A 20,071-nucleotide genomic window follows, 5' to 3' on the forward strand; every position below is an offset into this window, starting at 1 on the left:
CCTAATAAAAAAGGAGGAACACCAAAAGTGGTATTTTAAAAGAGCCACACCAACTGCCTCTAAGAGGGTGGCCTCATGTCCAGGAAAAAGGTCACTCTTTGATTAAGAAAGAAATTGTCATGGAAATCAGACTTCTTAACTCCAAGGCAAGAGGGAGTTTGTGAAATCATTCATATAAAGCAACAAGAGAAAGTTGAGTTTTAAAGAGGTCTGAAGACATGTTTCAAACTGCTTCATAATATTTATGAATTGCAATTTAATAATCTTCAAGTTCAGCTTAAGACGGTTGATGCTGAAATTTAAAATGGACTTTTCAGTATTATACCTAAACTGTAATAGTTTGGGATTTAATTACACACACATAAACATTTGTGCATAGTGGAGTTTAAGATAGAGATAAGTAAGAATTGTTGTAATTAAGTTTAATAAATTCTATTATTTTGAATTTTCCATTGGTGTTTCTTTGTTAGTAGTAATCAGATTTTAATAGTTCATTCCAGTTCATAGAATAAAACAGGAAATATTAAAAAAAATAAAAATAATTATATCTAGAGATTACAAAAGTAATTCAAGAATGATCCCCACAACATTTGAAACTTTATATTTGAATTATTAATTGAATAAGGTATCTTTTCTAAATTTAAACAGGACAAGATGTCCCTGAGCCATTGAGCATGAGTGGGTGGGGCAGCACCCTTCCATCTAAACAGTATCACATATCTACCCAGGAGAGATGCAAAGGAGAGAATATGACATTTAATTGGAGTTAGGAGCATGTCATCTTCTTCAGTTGTGCCAAAAAAAGCAATCTGAGGATTTGGATTGAAACTTATATTTAAATTAAGGATAGAGTTTGAAATACCTCCCTCCAGTATTTTTCAAGACTAGGACATGTCCAAAACATATGAATTAAAGAAGCCTCTTCTCTCTTACATTTATCACAGTAAGATTTACATCTGAATAGATATAATAAAATTTAACTTTAGACAAAATGAGCCCTATGTACAACTTTAAATTATAATTAGCAATGATGGGCACATAAAACCAGCTTAAAAATTAGATCCCAGACTTCATCTGATAATGCATGTTCAAATCCTGTTCCCAGGCATTTTTAATTTTAACTAGAGGGGCATGTCTCAAACCCACAAGCTTATCATAAAGAATGGAGATTAAATCTGTGCAGAAATATCACATCAACAATATTCGCTTCAGGTGCCTGGTATTGGAGATTTAAGAAAATGTCTATTTTGCAAGTATTTTTTAAAAAAATTAGTATTTGGTAAGTTGAATATTTTAGAAAGTTGTTCAAATGACACAAAACTATTATCAATGAAAAGACTAAGTATGAGATGTCTAGCTGGACTGCTCCAAAACAAACTTCCTCCCTGCACCTTTGTACATCTGACAATAAACTTGAACCAGAAAACAAATTGTTTTGTTTTGCTGCCCCAATAACCACAAAACTCCAGTCCCTCCTGGTGTTTGAGTGAGTGATGTTCAAATATTCCACATTCTGCAAATTTTATGTGTGAACTCGTTGGTGTCTCAGCAGGTGGGAGGTCTGCGTGAAACCCTTCCCACACTTGGAGCAGGTGAACGGCCTCTCCCCAGTGTGGGCCCGCTGGTGGATTAGCAAGTTGGAGGACTGGGCGAAGCCCTTACCGCACTCAGGGCAAACAAACGGTCTCTCCCCAGAGTGTACCCGCTGGTGGGTCAGTACCTGGGAGGAATGGGTGAAGCCCTTCCCACAGTCAGAACAAGTGAATGGCCTCTCACTGGTATGGACCCGCTGATGGGCGAGCAGGTAGGAGGACTGAGCGAATCCCTTTCCGCACTCGGGGCAAATGAATGGCCTCTCCTCGGTGTGGACATGCTGGTGGTTCAGCAGGTGGGAGGACTGGATGAAGCCCTTCCCACACTTGCGGCAGATGAACGGCCTCTCCCCGGAGTGGATTCGCTGGTGGGCTAACAGCTCGTATGACTGGATGAAGCCCTTGCCGCACTCGGGGCAGACGAATGGCCTCTCCCCAGTGTGGACCCGCTGGTGGGTCAGCAGCTGAGAGGACTGAGTGAAGTCCTTCCCGCATTCGAGGCAGACGAATGGCCTGTCTCTGCTGTGAATCTTCTGGTGGGTCAGCAAGTTTGTTCGTTCACTGAAGCCCTTGCCACACTTGGGGCAGGTGAAGGGCCTCTCACCAGTGTGGACCTGTTGATGTCTCTTTAACTTGCGAGACTCACTGAACCTCTCTCCACATTCAAAGCAGGTGAAGGGCATCTCCCCCTTGTGCATCCTCCGGTGTATCTCAAGGGTAGACAACCTGGTGAAGGCCTTCGCACACTCAGGGCAGGTGAACGGTTTTTCCCCAGTATGGCCCCGTTGGTGCCTCCGCAGATTGGAGATCTGGGTAAAGCCCTTCCCACATTCGGGGCAGATGAATGGCCTATCCCCAGTGTGGAGCAGCTGGTGGGTCTGCAAGTGGGAAGAATGGGTGAAGTCCTTCCCGCACTCAGAGCAGGTAAATGGCCTCTCCCTGGTATGGACCCGCTGGTGGGTCAGCAGGTTGGAGGACTGGGTGAATTCCTTTCCACATTCAGAGCAGACGAATGGCCTCTCCCCAGAGTGGACCCGCTGGTGGGCCAGCAGGTGGGAGGAGCGGGCGAACCCCTTTCCGCACTCGGGGCAGACAAATGGCCTCTCCCTGGTGTGGACATGCTGGTGGGTCAGCAGGTGGGAGGACTGGGTGAAGCCCTTCCCACACTCGGGGCAGATGAACGGTCTATCATTGTTGTGAATCTTCTGATGGCTCAGCAGGTTGGAGATCTGGGTAAAGCCCTTGCAGCACTCTGAGCAGGTGAATGGCCTCTCCCCAGTGTGGACACGCCGATGTTTTGTTAACTCGCATGACCTTTTAAAATTCTTCGTGCAGACAGAGCACTGAAATGGGTTCATCACTGTGGGACAAGAGGGTGTGACCAAGGGATAAATCAAAGCAGACCTGCCACGGGGCACAGAGCCAAAGTTCTGGGCAGTGGGTTAAATGACCACCAAGGCTGGGACCCGGGGAGAAGCATCCTCTAACTGGGTGTTGCAAGTCCCGAAACCGCAGGTGCCCTCTTCCGGGTAATGGAGGTCAGGACCGGATTAAGCAAGTGCAGGACCTATAACCTATGTTATAAAGGTGCCCCAAATTTAAAAGATATACATGAATATTAAAACACAAATCTTTTACTTGCATAGCATTGCCAGCGTCAGAATTAGGCTAACCGCTGGGGGGGTGGGAGAGAATTAAAAAACCCTCCCATTCCTGTCCCTTACCTCCCCTCACCCCCGCCTAACTTCATCCCCTTCCCCGGGCCCTAAATCTCCTCCTTCCGCTCAGCCCCCGTCCCGCCCCCACTATGCCTTCACCACCCTGACCCTACCCTTAACCCTTCCTCCCCACAACTCCTACCCCTTCTCTACCCATCCATTCCCTCCCCCACCCTTCTCCCCTTCCCTCCACTCACCCAGTACCCTTCGCTGCCCTCACCCCCACTCCCTCGTGCCCCTCACACCCCTTCCCCTCACCCTGTCCCTTCCCCTCGCTCCCCTCACCCCGGTTCCCTATCTACCATCCCGCCCCTCACCCCTGCGCTCGACCCTCCCTCCCCCCTCACCACCTTCCACCCGCTCTTCTCCCCTCCCACCCCCAAATCCCCCTTTCCCTCCTCTGTCCCCTCCCATCCCCAAATCCCCCTTTGTCCCCTCCCATCCCCAAATCCCCCTTTCCCTCCCCTCATCCCCCCAAAACCCCCTTTCCCTCCCCTCATCCCCTCCCACCCCCAAATCCCCCTTTCCCTCCCCTCATCCCCTCCCACCCACAAATCCCCCTTTCCCTCCCCTCATCCCCTCCCACCCCCAAATCCCCCTTTCCCTCCCCTCATCCCCTCCCACCCCCAAATCCCCCTTTCCCTCCCCTCATCCCATCCCCTCCCTCCCTCCACTTACCCACTGACACCCCCTCATCCCCTGGCCATTCCTCTACCCCTGCCCCTCAGCACAGCTACTTCTCGCCCCCTCTCCTCTCCACCCTCCCACCAGCCCACCTACTCCCTCCCCTCCATTCCCCTACTCTACTTTGGGGGGGACGAAGACCAGGCCGGCCACTGGTGACGTTCACCATCTCCACCTAGGCCGCACTCGCCCTCCGGCAACACTGGCTCCAACAAGGTCGGGCCCCGAACACAAGACGCGAGGACTCGGGACCGTCCCCTCGCCCTGCCCCGCCCCTCCTAACCGTGTAAACCCTTCTCACCCACACGGGGCAAGTCTCACCTGCACGCCGGGCCCAGGCCGTCCCCTTCGCTGCCCTCACCCCCCGCTCCTCCTCCTCCACCGTGGGACAAAGCCGTTGCTGAGGGAACGACGCTGGCGGGTCCTGTGACGTCAACCGACCAACCCGACGTCATGTGACGAGTGGGGCCATAGCCCGGGAGGTGGAGCGGTAGCGGAGCGCGCGGCGTTCCCACGCATGCGCACAGGGAAAAACCAAGGCCCTTTCCAGGTGCATCTGCACGGGGGGGGGTCGTGCGGGAGAGAAATAAAGGAGCGATGGGGAGGGGGAAAAGACATAAATGGGGGAGTGGAGGGGCAAGGGGGAAAAAGGATAAATGGGGAAGGAGGATAAAAGGGCTGGGGGAGTGGTGGAAGGAGTGATGGGGAGAGGCAAAGGAATAAATGGGAGGGGGCAAGGGGATAAAGGGGCGATGGGGAGGGGGAAAGAGGGGGTTGGGGTGATGGGGAGCAGGGCAAAGGGATAAAGGAGAATGGGGAGGGGGAATGGGGATAAAGGGGTGTTGTGGGAGCAAGGCAAGGGGATAAATTGGGGGAGGGGCAAGGAGTTAAAGGGGCTTTGGGGGAGCGTGGCAAAGGGGAGGGGGTAGGAGGATAAAGGGGTGTGGCGGGAGTGGGGTAAGGGGATAAATGGGAGAGGGGCAAGGGGAATAAATAGGTGATGGGGAGGGGCAAAGGGGAATAAATAGGTGATGGGGAGGGCAAAATGAGGATAAAAGGGTGATGGGGAGGTGGCAAAGGGGAATAAAGGGGCGAAGGGGAGGAGCAAGGAGGATAAAGGTGTGATGGGTAGGGAACAAAGGGATAAATGGGGAAGGGGCAAGGGGATAAATGGGGAGAAGGGCAAGGGGATAAAAGGGTGATGGGGAGGGATAGTGATGAGAGAGTGGGCAGAGGGGGCAAGGGGGGATAAAGGGGTCATGGGGGAGGCAGCAAGAGGGGATGAAGGGGTGATGGGGAGTGGGGCAAAGGGGTAAATGGGGAGGGGGCAAGGGGATAAAGGAGAATTGGGGAGGGGGCAAGGAAGATAAATGGGGAGAGGGCCAAGGGGGATAAAGGGGCATTGGGGGGGGAAAGGATAAAGGGGCAATGGGGAGGGGGATAAAGGAGAATTGAGGAGGGGCAAGGGGATAAATGGGGAAAGGAATAAGGGGAATAAAGGGGCATTGGGCAAGGGGGATGAATGGAGTGGGGCAAGGGGATAAATGGGGAGTGGGGCAAGGGGGCGATAAAGGAGTGATGCGGAGGGGGAAAAGGGGATAAAGGGGTGATGAGGGAGGGGGCAAGGGGGGATAAAGGGGCAATGGGGAGGAGGCAAAGGGATAAATGTGAGAGGGGCAAGGGGATAAATGGGGAGGGGGCAAAGGGGTAAAAGGGGTGATGGGGAGCGGGGCAAGGGGTGATGGGGAGTGTCACATTTGTGGCCCGAAATGTGAAGTTAATAAAACATTAAACACAAGTTTATCAGGTAAACTTCTTAGTGTCTTTTTATTCTCCGGTTTCCCTTTGTTCTCCTGCTTGTGTTCTTACCTCTCTCTCCTACCACGTGACTTCCGGTACATCTCATACATATTCATTATCATGACATCCCTCCTTTAATCAGAAATAAACTTTACCTTCACTTACCAATATCCCTCGGAAACATACAAACATCGTAACTAATGGTAATACTATAACTCAACTACATAAAATTTACTTCCTACAGCACTTTATGATATAAGATTAAATACTGTCCCAAAGTTCTTATTAAAACTACGGCACAAAGTCTTCGTATCGTTTGGGTGCTTTCCGGTTTCGTTTCGGCCTGCCTGCGATATTGTCGTCGCTTCTCGGTTGTTCACTCTCGGCGTCGGAAATACTGCTCACCACGGCTTCGGGTGTTTCTGGCGCTCTAGTCACTTCATCAGGAATGCTGGTAACTGCCTCTGGAACATCATCAGGTCTCTCAGTTTCAGCATCTCGTATTGGCCTTTCAACCTCTTCGCTCGATGTATCTCTGGACTGGTACCTTTTTACACCTGAGACATTTCTCTTATACAGGACTCCAGTCGGAGACTTGACTGTCACCATACTTTGGTTCTGAGGTTTTGCTTGGTACCAACAATGCCTAGGTGTCTTTCATGCGCTAAGGATACGATCTTCGGTCTCAATCTTTGTGGTATCACCAATCTGCAACCTCTCAATACACACTTCCGATGCAACAAAGTTCGTCTCTAATGGGAATGTAAGCCTTGTGAGTACACTTGTCCCATTGTCCACTCTGTATGCATTCTCTTACTTCCATGAGTTCTGGATCACGTTCGGATTCTCTCTCGACTTCCTTCGTAGTCACAGCTTTCGGTGTCGACTGAATAGGTACGAAGCGTACAAAGCTCTCTGTTTCTGTTCCCAATTCTGACTTGGATTGTGGACCTCCATCCTTCACCAATCTGGACAGCGGATCTGCAATGTTTGCTTTCCCTGCAATGTGGATTACTTTATATTTGTAGGGTTGTAGTCTGAGTACCCATCTCCATATTCTGGCACATGGTTTGGATCTAGGTGCATAGATCACCTCTAATGGCTTATGATCTGTGATGTTCAAATTCAATGCCGTATAAATATGCATGGAACCTCTCACAGGCCCATACAAGTCCGAGTGCTTCTTTCTCTGTCTGAGAGTATCTTCTTTCCACATCTGATAACGATCTGCTGGCATAGGCAATGATTCTTGGTCCTCCATCATGCATCTGGACCAACACGGCTCCTAAACCAACTGGGCTGGCATCCGCTATGACTTTGGTTGATGCCGCCGGATCGTAATATCCAAGAGTTTTTGCATCTGTCAGGCTTTGCTTCAGCGCTGTGAACGCTTTCTTCTGCTCAGATCCAAAATGAAATGGTACACCTTTCCTGGTTCGTTTCCTTAGTGGTTCTGCCACTGTAGTGAAATTAGGAATGAACTTTGCACAAAAATTGACCAATCCCAGGAAACTCCTCACCTCTGTTGCGTTCTGAGGTGCACGTGCCTCTGCAATAGCTTTCACCTTGGCCTCTGCAGGGTTTAGTCCTTCCCGTGTAAGTCTGTGTCCCATGATCCATTTCTGACACACCGAACTGGCACTTGTTTCCATTCACGGTAAGGCCTGCCTCCTGTAGTCTAGATAGTACACGCCTCAACCGTTTGTCATGCTCTTCCTTCGTTGGTGCATGAACTATGATGTCCTCAGAAATGTTGGCAACTCCAGGAATGCCTAAAATCACTCGATGGATTTCATACTGGTAGATCTCCGAAGCTGCATTAATTCCAAATGATAGTCTCTTGTAACGATACAATCCACAGTGAGTCACAAATGTTGTTACATCTCGGGAACCTGGATCCAGCTCTAATTGATAATAGCCCCATTTCAGATCAATTTTTGAGAATACCTTGCTGGTAGTTAGTTCTTGAAGTATTTCCTCCACTGTTGGTATAGGGTATCGTTCTCTAATTATAGCTTCATTGGCCATTCTCATGTCAACACATAGTCTTATGTCACCCTTTGGTTTGGGCACAATCACTACTGGGCTGACCCATTGTGTCAAATGTTCCACCGGTTCAATAATGTCTTGTTCGATCAATTCTTTAATTTTGCCTTCAACTTTCCCACGAAGTCCAAACGGAGTTCGGCGCATTGGTTGTGCCTTGGGTTTGACCGTTTCATCTACCGCTAGCTTCAATTGTCGACCTTTCAGCTTTCCTACTCCTTGGAAGACTGCGGGGAATTCTTGCTTCATATCCTCGTATGACTGAGTATGACTCCAATATGAAGTATTGCCAGGTCTTGCGCTGTGCTTCTACTCAGCAATGGTTCTCCCCTCTTTTCTATGACCATAAACTCTGCTTCGGTGTACTTATCTCCAGCTTCAACAGTTGCAGTAAAACATCCAATGGTCTGCAATGGCTTGGTTGCTGTGTATGGATAGTTTCTTGGAACTCTTCTTTGAAGTACAGATGATCTTTTTCCTTTTCAACTTCTCCCATAAATGTCGATCAATCACATTACTGTCACTGCCTGAGTCTACAATGATCTGCACTGTCACTCCACCAATGATCACTGGGACCTTCTCATGATGTACTTCATTCAACGTAAATTGGTAACAACTCTGTTCCTCCTGGGTATCATCATCGTTACCGTCTATCTGGCGAATGGTATCTTTCTTCCCAGGATACTTTCCTTTCCCCCAGGCTTTGCCTTTGGAAGTTGTACTCTTCCTCTTCTGGTCTGCATTGGACTTGCTTTTGCACTTCTTTGCAAAGTGGTCCTTACCTCCACACTTTCTGCAAACTTTGCTTTTGGCCGGGCAATATGGGTCTTTTCCAAAGTGACCTCGGTTTCCACATCGATAACACTCCACGTCCTGTGTCGACGTATATCTTGGTTGGTTATGGCGATGTGAGAGCCTCTTAATTTGCTGGCTTGAGTTGTCTTTCAGGGTCATGGTATGAAATTGCCCTTCAACAGCCTCTAATGCAGCAGCAATGGTTAAAGCATCGGTGAGTTCCAACTCACTCCCTCTTTCCAGTAGACGTCTTCTGAGTTTATCTGATCTGCAGTGCTGTACGACTTGATCCAATAATTGGTTGTCCAAATCAGCTGGCATGTAATTGCATCCAACAGCTAGCTGGCGTAGTCTTGTCACGTACTGAGCAATTGTCTGGCCATCTTCTTGCCTCGTTCTCCGAAACAAATGGCATTGAAATGTAGCATTCGGTGTCACTACAGTGTGCATTTAATGCATCTACCGCTTTCTGGTACTCATCCTTTCTTCCAGTATTCAAAAGTGTCTTAAATGTTTCCCGAACTGCGGATCCCGCAGTGAAAAGAAGTAACGCCCTTCTCTGTGCTTTTTGTTCGACTGTACCGGTATCTAGAAATAGGCCACGACTGTCGGCGTAGGATTCAAATTCTTGCATCGGCGTAGGATTCAAATGCTTGCATCACCCGTTGGGTCAAAATGAGCAATTCCACTATGTGTTTGAAAGTCACCGTCTGTCCCAGCCATGAAGAAATATTCCAGCCCCAAAAGTACTGAGTCAAAGAGAAAATTCTTATCACCTTGAAGTGTCTGTAAACCTCTGTAATCTTGTTTAGTCTTTAATTTTCTTCAAGCTTCTTTCATCCTCGTCGCCAATGTCACATTTGTGGTCCGAAATGTGAAGTTAATAAAACATTAAACACAAGTTTATCAGGTAAACTTCTTAGTGTCTTTTTATTCTCCGGTTTCCCTTTGTTCTCCTGCTTGTGTTCTTATCTCTCTCTCCTACCACATGACTTCCGGTACATCTCATACATATTCATTATCATGACAGAGGGGTGGATGAAGGGGCAAAGGGTGAGTGGGACAAATGGATGAATGGGGAGAGGAGCAAGCAGAAAATGGGGAGGTGGCAAGGGGTTAAATGGGGGAGATGGCTGGGGATAAAGGGGCATTGGGGAGGGGACAAGGGGATAAAGGGGCATTGGGGGAGGGGCAATGGGGGAATAAAGGGGTGTTGGGGAGGGGGCAAGGGGGATAAAGGTGATGAGGAGGGGGCAAGGGGGATAAAGGGGTGATGAGGAGGGGGAAAGGGGGATAAAGGGGTGATGAGGGAGAGGGCAGGGGGATAAGGGGGCAAGGGGGATAAAGGAGTGATGAAGGAGAGGGCAGGGGGATAAAGGGGCAATGGAGAGGGAGCAAAGGGATAAATGGGGAGGGGGCAAGGGGATAAATGGGGAAAGGGGATAAATGTGTAGGGGAAAGAGGGATAAATGGGGAGGGGAAAGAGGGATAAATGGGGGAGCGGCAAGAGGGATAAAAGGGCAATGGGAAGGAGAAGGGGTGATGGGGAGGGGGCAAGGGGAGGAGTAGGGAGCAAATGGATAAATGGGGAAGGGACAAGAGGGATAAAAGGGCGATGGGTGAGCTGGGTAAGGGGTGATGGCGGAGGGGTCAAGGGGAATAAAGGGGTGATGGGGAGGGGGCAAGGGGATAAAGGGGCGATGGGGAGGAGGAAAGGTGGATAATAGCGCAATGAGGAGGGTAAGAGGGATAAAGAGGCAATGGGGGAATGCTGCAAGGGCGATAAAGGGGTGAAGGGGAGGGAATGGGGTGATGGGTAGGGGGCAAGGGGGATAAAGGCATAGGGGAGGGGGCAAGGAGGATAAAGGCATAGGGGAGGGGGGAAAGGCGATAAATGGGTGATGGGTGGGCAATTGTTAATTTTTTAAAAATATATAATTGTAGTCACTAACATTGACGGAGAGCATCCATTCCACCTCCACTTCCTGCTGGCTTGGAAAAGCAACCAACAAATTAAAACTCCCCCCTCCCCAGACACACACCCTTTACCCTCCTCCCCATGGAGTAGACGATTCATCAGTGCGAGATCACATCCCATCAAACTCAAGGACAGTTTCTTTCCCGTGTTCTCAGACTCTTGAATGATCCTCACAGTTGTAAAATAATGCTGCTTTTGCCTTTACCGACTGATCTCTCTGTAACTGCACTCCTGCACTGTGACCTTTTTGCTGAACTATGTACGGAATGTCTGGCTAGAGTGCTCCAAAACAAACTTTCTCAGTGCTTGTGATAATAAACTTGAACCCAAAAACAAATTGCAGATTGACAACAATACCAAGACCTGTTTTGATTTGTTGTCCCAATAACTACAAGACTCCAGTCCCTCCTGGTGTTTGAGTGAGTGATGTTTAAATATTCCATGCACTGCAAACTTTATGTGTGAACTTGCTGGTGTTTCACCAGGCTGTTCAACTGGGTGAACTCCTTCCCACACTCGAAGCAGATGAATGGCCTCACCCCAGTGTGGACCCACTGATGGGTCAGCATGTTGGAGCACTGGGTGAACCCTTTCCTCAATTCAGGGCAGACAGCCTCTGGTGTCACAGCAGGTGGGAGGACTGGTGTCACAGCAGGTGGGAGGACTGGTGTAGCTCTTCCCCCTCCTACCCCTGTGGGTAGTCAAGATTGAAGCCCTTGTTGCACTTAAGGTAGGTTAAGTGTAAAATCTTTTCCGCACTCGAAGCAGGTGAACAGCCTCTCCCCAGTTTGATGGGTCAGCAGGTGGGAGAACTGGGTAAAGCTCTTGCCGCACTCAGGTCAGGTGATGGGGCTCTTCCCGGTGTGGACCTCCCGATGTTTCATTAACTCTCTTGACCTTTTAAATTTTAAAAAAGCAGGTTCATCATTGTGGGGACAAGAGGGTTGCAACCGGGGATAAATCAATGAAGTCCTGCCCTGGGGCGCAGAGCACGTGCTCAGCCTGATGGTGGCTACCACAGAGCTGGGCAGTGGGTTAAATCGACACCGAGACTGGGACTACGGCTGGGACCCGGGGAGAAGCATCCTCTAGCTGGGGGTTGTAAGCCCCTGAACCACGGGACTCCTCCGTTCCGGGACCTGGTGCTGTGCTCTGCACCCAGAACCTGGTGCTGAATCACCTTCAGTTTCCGACAAATGCCTTACCCGGGATGCATTGTCAAATCCCCCAGTGCTCAGAATGGCAACTTTGGAATCCTTTGCCAAATGCAGGCCATTGTAGTCAGGAATCCCCCATTGAGCAGGCAACGTGGGTGTAATGCGCGTCGAAAGAACCAAAGACTTGTTGATCCAAACCAAGGCTTTTATTAACTAAAAGACTGGAGCATATTGCAAGTACGTCGAGCAGTCCAGAATGACCTGGTCTGGCTAGGAGCAATCCTTTAAGGCCTGCCAGTAGGTGTGACTACACTCTTAGCCAATCACAGTCATCCTACACTATCATCTGTACATATGTACATATACACATTGGTGATAGAATCTGTACTATCACAACGGGCAATGAGCAAAACCCCATCTCGGAAATGCAGGAGGGGAAAATTATGGTCTGGCTCTAGGAGCTGGGATTGCCTCTGACACACGGGCCAATTTAAATTCCAGATGAGGAAACTTCTCCCTATGCTGTGAAGTTCACAGATGCAATATCTGTTGCTGACTGTAATGACTGTAAGATCATGAGCGGATTAATCCATTTGGCCCATTGAAATTGCCCTGTTTTTCCATCATGGCTGATTTTACTATCTTCTTCAACCCCATTCTCCCCAAACCTTGATTCCCTTCCTACTGCCGCCTTAATTATCCCCAAAGAATCAGCCTCCACAGCCGCTCACAGCAACGAATTCCACAAATTCACATCCGTCTGGATAAAGAAACTCCTCTCTATTCAAAAGGGATATTTTGTATTCCAAGGCTGTGTTCTCTGGTTGTAGACTCCGCCACCCGAGGAAACTCTCTCCACGTCCACTATATACAGGCCTTCCAGTATTCCTTTTTTAATAATTTTATACAAAAATGTCATATATTCATATTTGTCACAATATTCCATACACATACACTTATAGAGAGGAAGAAAAACAGAACAAGTAGGGGGTGACCTTTTTTTTACAACATTATCATTGATTTGTAAGAATAAGGTCAGACCTATGAAGTATTATGTAGTTAAACCATTTTCCCTGTATGACTGAAATTGTTCCAAGTTATGATTTCCTCCCATGGGCTCTCCTGTGATAACCATTTCCTGGTAAGAATTTTTTTACCAGCCATCAGCAGTAGAGTTATTAAATATCTATCTCTTTCAACCCTTCCTGAGGGTTCATATACCCAAAATATATGGTCTTACTTTCTAGGGGTATTTCACATTTAAAAATGTCTTTTGGAGCATCTAGTATCCAATTTATTTGGTGTGAACTCAAAAGTCATACACACACCATATAACAATTTACAGTACAGAAACAGGCCATATCGACCCTTCTAGTCCACACTGATTTACGTGAAGCTCCACTAGTTCCACCTACTCACTCCCTTGCCCATAACCCTCCAACCCCCTCACATCCCATGTACTCATCTTTTCTTTGGCTTGGCTTCGCGGACGAAGATTTATGGAGGGAGTAAATGTCCACGTCAGCTGCAGGCTCGTTTGTGGCTGACAAGTCCGATGCGGGACAGGCAGACACGGTTGCAGCGGAAAATTGGTTGGTTGGGGTTGGGTGTTGGGTTTTTCCTCCTTTGCCTTTTGTCAGTGAGGTGGGCTCTGCGGTCTTCTTCAAAGGAGGTTGCTGCCCGCCAAACTGTGAGGCGCCAAGATGCACGGTTTGAGGCGATATCAGCCCACTGGTGGTGGTCAATGTGGCAGGCACCAAGAGATTTCTTTAGGCAGTCCTTGTACCTTTTCTTTGGTGCACCTCTGTCACAGTGGCCAGTGGAGAGCTCGCCATATAACACGATCTTGGGAAGGCGATGGTCCTCCATTCTGGCTTCCTCTTAAATGACAGAATTGACACTGCTGCAACTTCTTCCAGTAGTTCATTCCACTCAGCCACCAATCTCTGAATGAAGAAACATCCTCTTATATTACTCCTAACGTTTTGCCCCCTAACCCTTGTTCCAATCTCCCCTACCCTCAGGGGAAAGAGTCTATTCACATCTACTCTATCTATTCCCTTCATAATTTTAAATACCTTTATCAAATCCCCTCTCAACCTTCTACGCTCCAATGAATAAAATTCTAGTTTACTCAATCTTTCTCCATATTCAAGATACTGCAATCCAGGCAACATTTTTGTAAACCTTCTCTGCACCCACTCTACCTTATTTATTATCCTTTCTATAATTTGGAGACCAGAACTGCACACAATATTCCAATCTTGGCCTCACCAAAGCCTTAAACAGTCTAAACATCACCTCCCAGCTCCTATATTCTATGCTAAGATTTATAAAGGCCAGCATATCAAATGCCTCTTCATTACATGGGAATCCACCTTTAAGGAATCTGTTATTCCAAGATCCCTCTGTTCCTCAGCATTCCTTAATGCCCTCCCCTTCACTGCATACATCCTATTTTGGTTATTCTTCCCAAAATGAAGCACCTCATATTTATCTACATTAAACTCCATCTGCTGCCTTTCAGCCCACCTTTCCAAACAGTCCAAATTCTTCTGTAGTCCTCTTCACTCCACAACTCCCCCTATTTTTGTATTTTTTGTATATTTACTCACCCAATTTATAACCCTGTATTCCAAATCATTAATATAAATGACAAACAGCAAAGGACCCAACATTGGTCCCTGAGGCACACTGCTCGTCACCAGCCTCCATCAGGACCGACAGTTGTCCACCATGACTCTCAGGTGCCTATCTTCCAGCCACCACTGAAGCCATCTGATTATTTCTATATTAATCCCTAGAGATTGAACCTTCTTCACTAACCTTCCACGTGGAATCTTATCAAAGGCCTTACTAAAATCCAAATAGACTACATCAACTACTCTACCTTCATCAACCTTTCTGGTCATCTCTTCAAAAAATTCAACAAGATTCATCAAACATGACTTTCCCCTCACAGACCCATGTAGGGTGTCCCTGATCAATCCCTGCCTCTCCAGATATTTACACATATTATCCCTAAGAATTCCTTTCATGAGTTTCCCCACCACTGATGTCAAACTTACTGGCCTATAGTTGCTTGGCTTACACCTTGTGCCCTTTTTAAACAGTGGAACCACATTTGCAACCCACCAATCCCATGGCACCACACCCTCCTCCAGTGACCGTTGAAAAATCACTGTCAGAGCTTCCGCTATTTCCTCCCTGACCTCGCTTCATGTCCTGGGAAAAATCCCATCAGGACGAGGAGACTTATCTACCTTTATACACCCCAGAAGTTCTAAAATCATCTCTTTTCTAATCCCTATCTTTTCCATTACTAACCCTTTTGCCTCACTTATCCTACACAATTCAATATCTCTTTCCCTCATGAATACCAATGAGAAGAATTCACTCAATATCTCCCCCCATCTCATATGGTTCATCACACATTCCTCATTTCAATTTTCCAGTGGACCTATCCTTAACTTTCCTTTTACTATTCACATATTTGTAAATACCCTTCGGATTTGCTTTCACCCCATTTGCTCTAGCTCCTTTGTACCTTCTTTTTGCTTTTCTAATTTCCCTCTAAGGTTCTTTCGACAATCTATGTATTGTCCATACATCTAATCAATCCTTTGCTTCTTGTATTTAACGTTGGCCTCCCTCTTATCCCAAACCAACTTCCTAATCTCTCCAGAAAACCCTTGAACATTTGGCTTTGCTTTTTGTTTTGACAGGAACATAAAGATTCTGCACTCTCAAAATCTCACCTTTAAATGCTCTCCAATTCTTCTCAACGTCCTTTCCAGAAAAAAATTATCCCAAATTACTCCCTGCTCATCTCTTCAAATTTGGCTTTCCCCCACTCAAAGACCTTCATCTGTGGACCAGACCTATCCCTTTCCATAATTAAGCTGAAACTATTGGTATCACGGTCACTGGATTCGAACTGCTCCCCAACACCCCCCCCCCCCCCCGTCACCTGCCTTATTTCATTCCCTAACAGTAGATCTAACACTGCCCCCTCTCTTAGTGGGCACCTCAGCATATTGATGCGAAAAGCTATCCTGCACACATTCAACAAACTCTAAGCCATCCAGTCCTCTCACTGACTGCATCTCCCAATCTATGTCAGGAAAATTAAAATCCCCAACTAGCACAACCCTGTGTTTATTGCACATCTCAGCTATTTCCCTACACATTTGCTCTTATATTTCCCTCTCCCCATTTGGTGGTCTATTATACATCCCTATAATAGTAACCTCCCTCTTTTATTTTTTTACTTCCACCCATCTGCCTCCCTTGATGAACCCTCCAATCTATCATGCCTCAATACCACTGTAATATCTTCCTTCACAAGTAATGCCACACACCCTCCCCTTACCCCTCCAATTCAATCACATCTAAAGCAGTGAAATCCTGGAATATTTAACTGCCAGTCACAACCCTCCTGCAACCACATTTCACTAATCGCCACATCATACTGCCAAGTGTCTATCCACACCTTCAGCTCATCCACCTTCCTTACAACCCTCCTTGCATTGAAGTAAATGCATCTCCGAGATTTCCCGCATCTTACCTTCTGCCTAACCCCCTCTCTGCCATCCACACTATTTGTTACCATCCTCCCTTCCCCATCATAGCATCTATCCCTTTCCTCCTCGATCAACTGCTTTTCCACCCTCAAATTTTGTGAATAAGCCTTTTCCCTTCACCTACAATACCTCTCTCTGCTGTCCTCTCTTACATGGACCTCTTCCCATAACCATACTAGTTTAAAGCCCCCCTCGTAGCCCTAGAAAATGCCCATGCCAGGAAACTGGTTCCTCTGTGATTCAGATGTAACCCGTCCTTACGGTACAAGTCCCACCTCCCCCCAAAAAGGACCCAGTGATCCAAGAACTTGAATATTCAGACTCCACCTGATACTATTTCTGCCCTCACTATCACATGGTACAGGAAATAATCCAGGGTTTACTCCCTTTATGGTCCTTCTTCTCAGCTCCCTACCTAACTCCCTATATTTATCCTATAGGAACCCTTCCTTCTTCCTCCCTATGTCGTTGGTACCAACATGTACCACGACCTCTGGTTCCTTAACCTCCCCTTTCTGAATGTCTTGGACACACATAGTTATATCCTAGACCCTGGCACCAGAGAAGCAAACCACCATCTAATTTTCTTTATCATATCTGCAAAAACCTCTATCAGTCCAACTGACCATCAAATATAACTATTGCCCTCCTCTTCCGTTCCCTACCCTTTTGGACTACAGAGACTGACCCTGGACCAGAGAATTTGAGAATTGCAACATCTCTCTCTAGTAGGAGTTTTCTATAGTTTAAGAGTCCATTCCACCCATGGGATATCAATACTATTTATTTATCTTTGCAGGTTGTTATCAGCCAAGAGCGCCTATTTGGGGATGGAAAGTATCTTCTCCACAATATTTTTCCATTCAGCATCATATCTTGGGTTACCCTAGCATATCACAGCTCTCAACTGGGCTGCCAAGAAAAGTTAGGCCCCATCCTCTCTTTTCCTTGGCTAACTGCAAAGTTTTGAGAGAAACTCTAGGCTTTTTACCTTGCCATTTGGGCAATATAGTCATTTTAATGGATTCAATCCTTAAACTGAGATTTAAAAAAAGGAATTAAGGTCCATCTTATAATATCTTCCTTATTTTTTTATATATAGGCAAATCATTAAATTCTAATAATTTTGCGGACTTTTGGCATAATGATACCCAAATACTTAATGGACTCTGTTTGCCATGCCAAGATATCTACTTTCAATTTCTCTTGGTGGGCTATAGTTATATGAGAGTAATTGGGTTTTACCTTTGTTAAACTTGTATCTTGATAACTGACCATATTGGTCAAAGGATTGCATCAGTTTAGGTAAACAGTATGTTGGTTGCCCTAAATATATCAAAATGACATCTGCATAACAGGCCAACTTATGCTCTGACCCTTTAATAGTAATTCCCCTGTGCCTTCTGATCGGAGATTCCCCTACCAGAGGAAACATCCTCTCCATGTCCACTCTATCCATGGGTTCAGTATTCCATAGGTTTCAATGACACCACTGCACTCATTCTTCTAAACCCCAGTGAGTACAATCCCAGAGCCTTCAAATATGAAAATCCATCATTCCAGAGATCCTTGTAAACCTCCTCTGCACCCCTCCTTTTCCTTCCTTTGATAAGGAGCCCAAATCTGTGCTCTCACCAATGCTTCATTAAGCCTCATTACATCTCTGCTTTTATATAGACAATGCACGGTGACAGGCTCTTTCGCCCCACGAGTCCGAGCCACCCAATTACACCAAATGAACCTACAACACCTGGTACGTTTCAAACAGTGGGAGAAAACCAGAGCACCCGGAGGAAAGCCACACAGACCCGGGGAGAATGTACAAACTCCTTACAGACAGCGCTGGATCTGGGATTGAGAAATGAACCTGGGCAGATGTCATCCCTCCGTGGAAGAGCATTTTGGAGACAATGATCATAATTCTATCTCCTTTTCAATAGCATTGGAGAGAGAGAGAGGAACAGACAAGTTAGACAAAATATTTAATTGGAGCAAGGTGAATTTTGAGGCTATCAGGCAGGAAATTGGAAGCTTAAATTTGGAACAGATGTTCTCAGGGAAACGCATGGAAGAAATATGGTGAATGTTTAGGGGATATTTGTGTGAACTTTTGCATAGGTACATTCCAATGAGACAGGGAAGTTATGGTAAAGGAACTGTGGTGAACAAAGGCCGTAATAAATCTAATCAAGAAGAAAAGCTTGCAAAAGGTTCTGAGAGCAAGGTAATGATAGTGATCTAGAAGATTATAAGGCTAACAAGAAGGAGCTTAAAAAAAGGAAATTAGGAGAGCCAGAAGGGGCCATGAGAAGGCCTTGCCGAGCAGGATTAAGGAAAACCCCAAGACATTCTACAAGTATGTGGAGCAAGAGGATAAGACGTGAAATAGGACCTATCAAGTGTGACAGTGGAAGCGTGTGTATGGAACTGGAGGAAATGGCAGAGGTACTTAATGAGTACATCACTATGGAAAAGGATCTTGGTGATTGTAGTGATGACTTGCAGCAGACTTGAGCATGTAGATATTAAGAGAGGGGATGTGCTGGAGCTTCTGGAAAGTGACGTTGCCAGGACCAGATGGAATGTACCCCAGGCTATTGTGGGAGGTGAGGAAGGAGATTGCAGAGCCTCTGCCGATGATCGTTGAATCATCAATGGGGACAGGAGAGGTACCAGAGGATTGGAGGGTTGTGGATGTTGATCTTTTATTCAAGAAAGGGAGTAGAGATCACCCAGGAAATTATAGACCAGTGAGTCTTACTCCAGTGGTTGGTAAGTAGATGGAGAAGATTGTGAGAGGCAGGATTTATGAACATTTGGAGAAGTATAATATGATTAGGAATAGTCAGCATGGCTTTGTCAAGGGCAGGTTGTGCCTTAGGAACCTGATCGAATTTTTTGAGGATGTGACTAAACACATTGATGAGGAAGAGCAGTAGATGTAGTGTAGATGGATTTCAGCAAGGCTTATTGAGAAAGTATGGAGGCATGGGATCAAAGGGGACATTGCTTTGTGGATCCAGAACTGGCTTGCCCACAGATAGCAAAGAATGGTTGTAGATGGGTCATATTCCGTGAGGAGGTCGGTGACCAGTGATGTTCCTCAGGGATCTGTTCTGTGACCTTTACTCTGTGATTTTTGTAAATGACCTTAATGAGGAAGTGGAGGGACAGGTGAGTAAGTTTGCTGATGACACAATGGTTGGAGGTATTGTGGATAGTGTGGAGGGCTGTTAGAGCAGGACATTGATAGGATGCAAAACTGGGCTGAGAAATGACAGATGGAGTTCAACTCAAGTAAATTTTACATTATTTAAAAAAAAATTAGACATATAGCACTGTATCAGACAAATTCGGCCCTACGAGTCCATGCTATCAAAGTTACACCCCATTAACCTACAACCAATACGTTTTTGAAAGACTGTGAACTGGTTCATTTTGGAAGATCAAATATGATGGCAGAATATAGTATTAATGATCTTGGGGTCCAAGTCCATAGGACGCTCAAAACAGCCACGCAGGTTTTCTGTGGTTCAGAAGGGATACAGTGTGTTGGCCTTCATTCATCTGGAATTTAATTTAGGAGCCAAGAAGTAATGTTGCATCTATGTAGGACCCTGGTCAGACCCCACTTGGATTACTGTGCTCAGTTCTGGTCACCTCACTACCAGAAGGATGTGTAAGCCATAGAATGGGTGCAGAGGAGATGTCAGGGTAA

The 20,071-nt window shown here is 46.6% G+C and overlaps 1 protein-coding gene across 1 annotated transcript in view; it reads right to left on the bottom strand.

Annotated features, from left to right (window-relative positions):
• Positions 1-541: 541 nt before the first annotated feature.
• The window catches only part of LOC138761556 (zinc finger protein 850-like), a 56,819-nt gene continuing 37,289 nt past the window's right edge, over positions 542-20,071 (bottom strand). Inside the window, exons 4-5 of the mRNA XM_069933873.1 lie at positions 11,109-11,167; positions 542-2,906 (exon numbers count right to left, since the gene is read on the bottom strand). Of these exons, the coding sequence (XP_069789974.1) occupies positions 1,523-2,906; positions 11,109-11,167 (1,443 nt within the window). The 3' untranslated portion in view covers positions 542-1,522. The remainder of the gene's footprint in view (positions 2,907-11,108; positions 11,168-20,071) is intronic.

The sequence above is a fragment of the Narcine bancroftii genome, chromosome 4, assembly GCF_036971445.1.
Source record: "Narcine bancroftii isolate sNarBan1 chromosome 4, sNarBan1.hap1, whole genome shotgun sequence".
NCBI classification, from domain to species: domain Eukaryota; kingdom Metazoa; phylum Chordata; class Chondrichthyes; order Torpediniformes; family Narcinidae; genus Narcine; species Narcine bancroftii.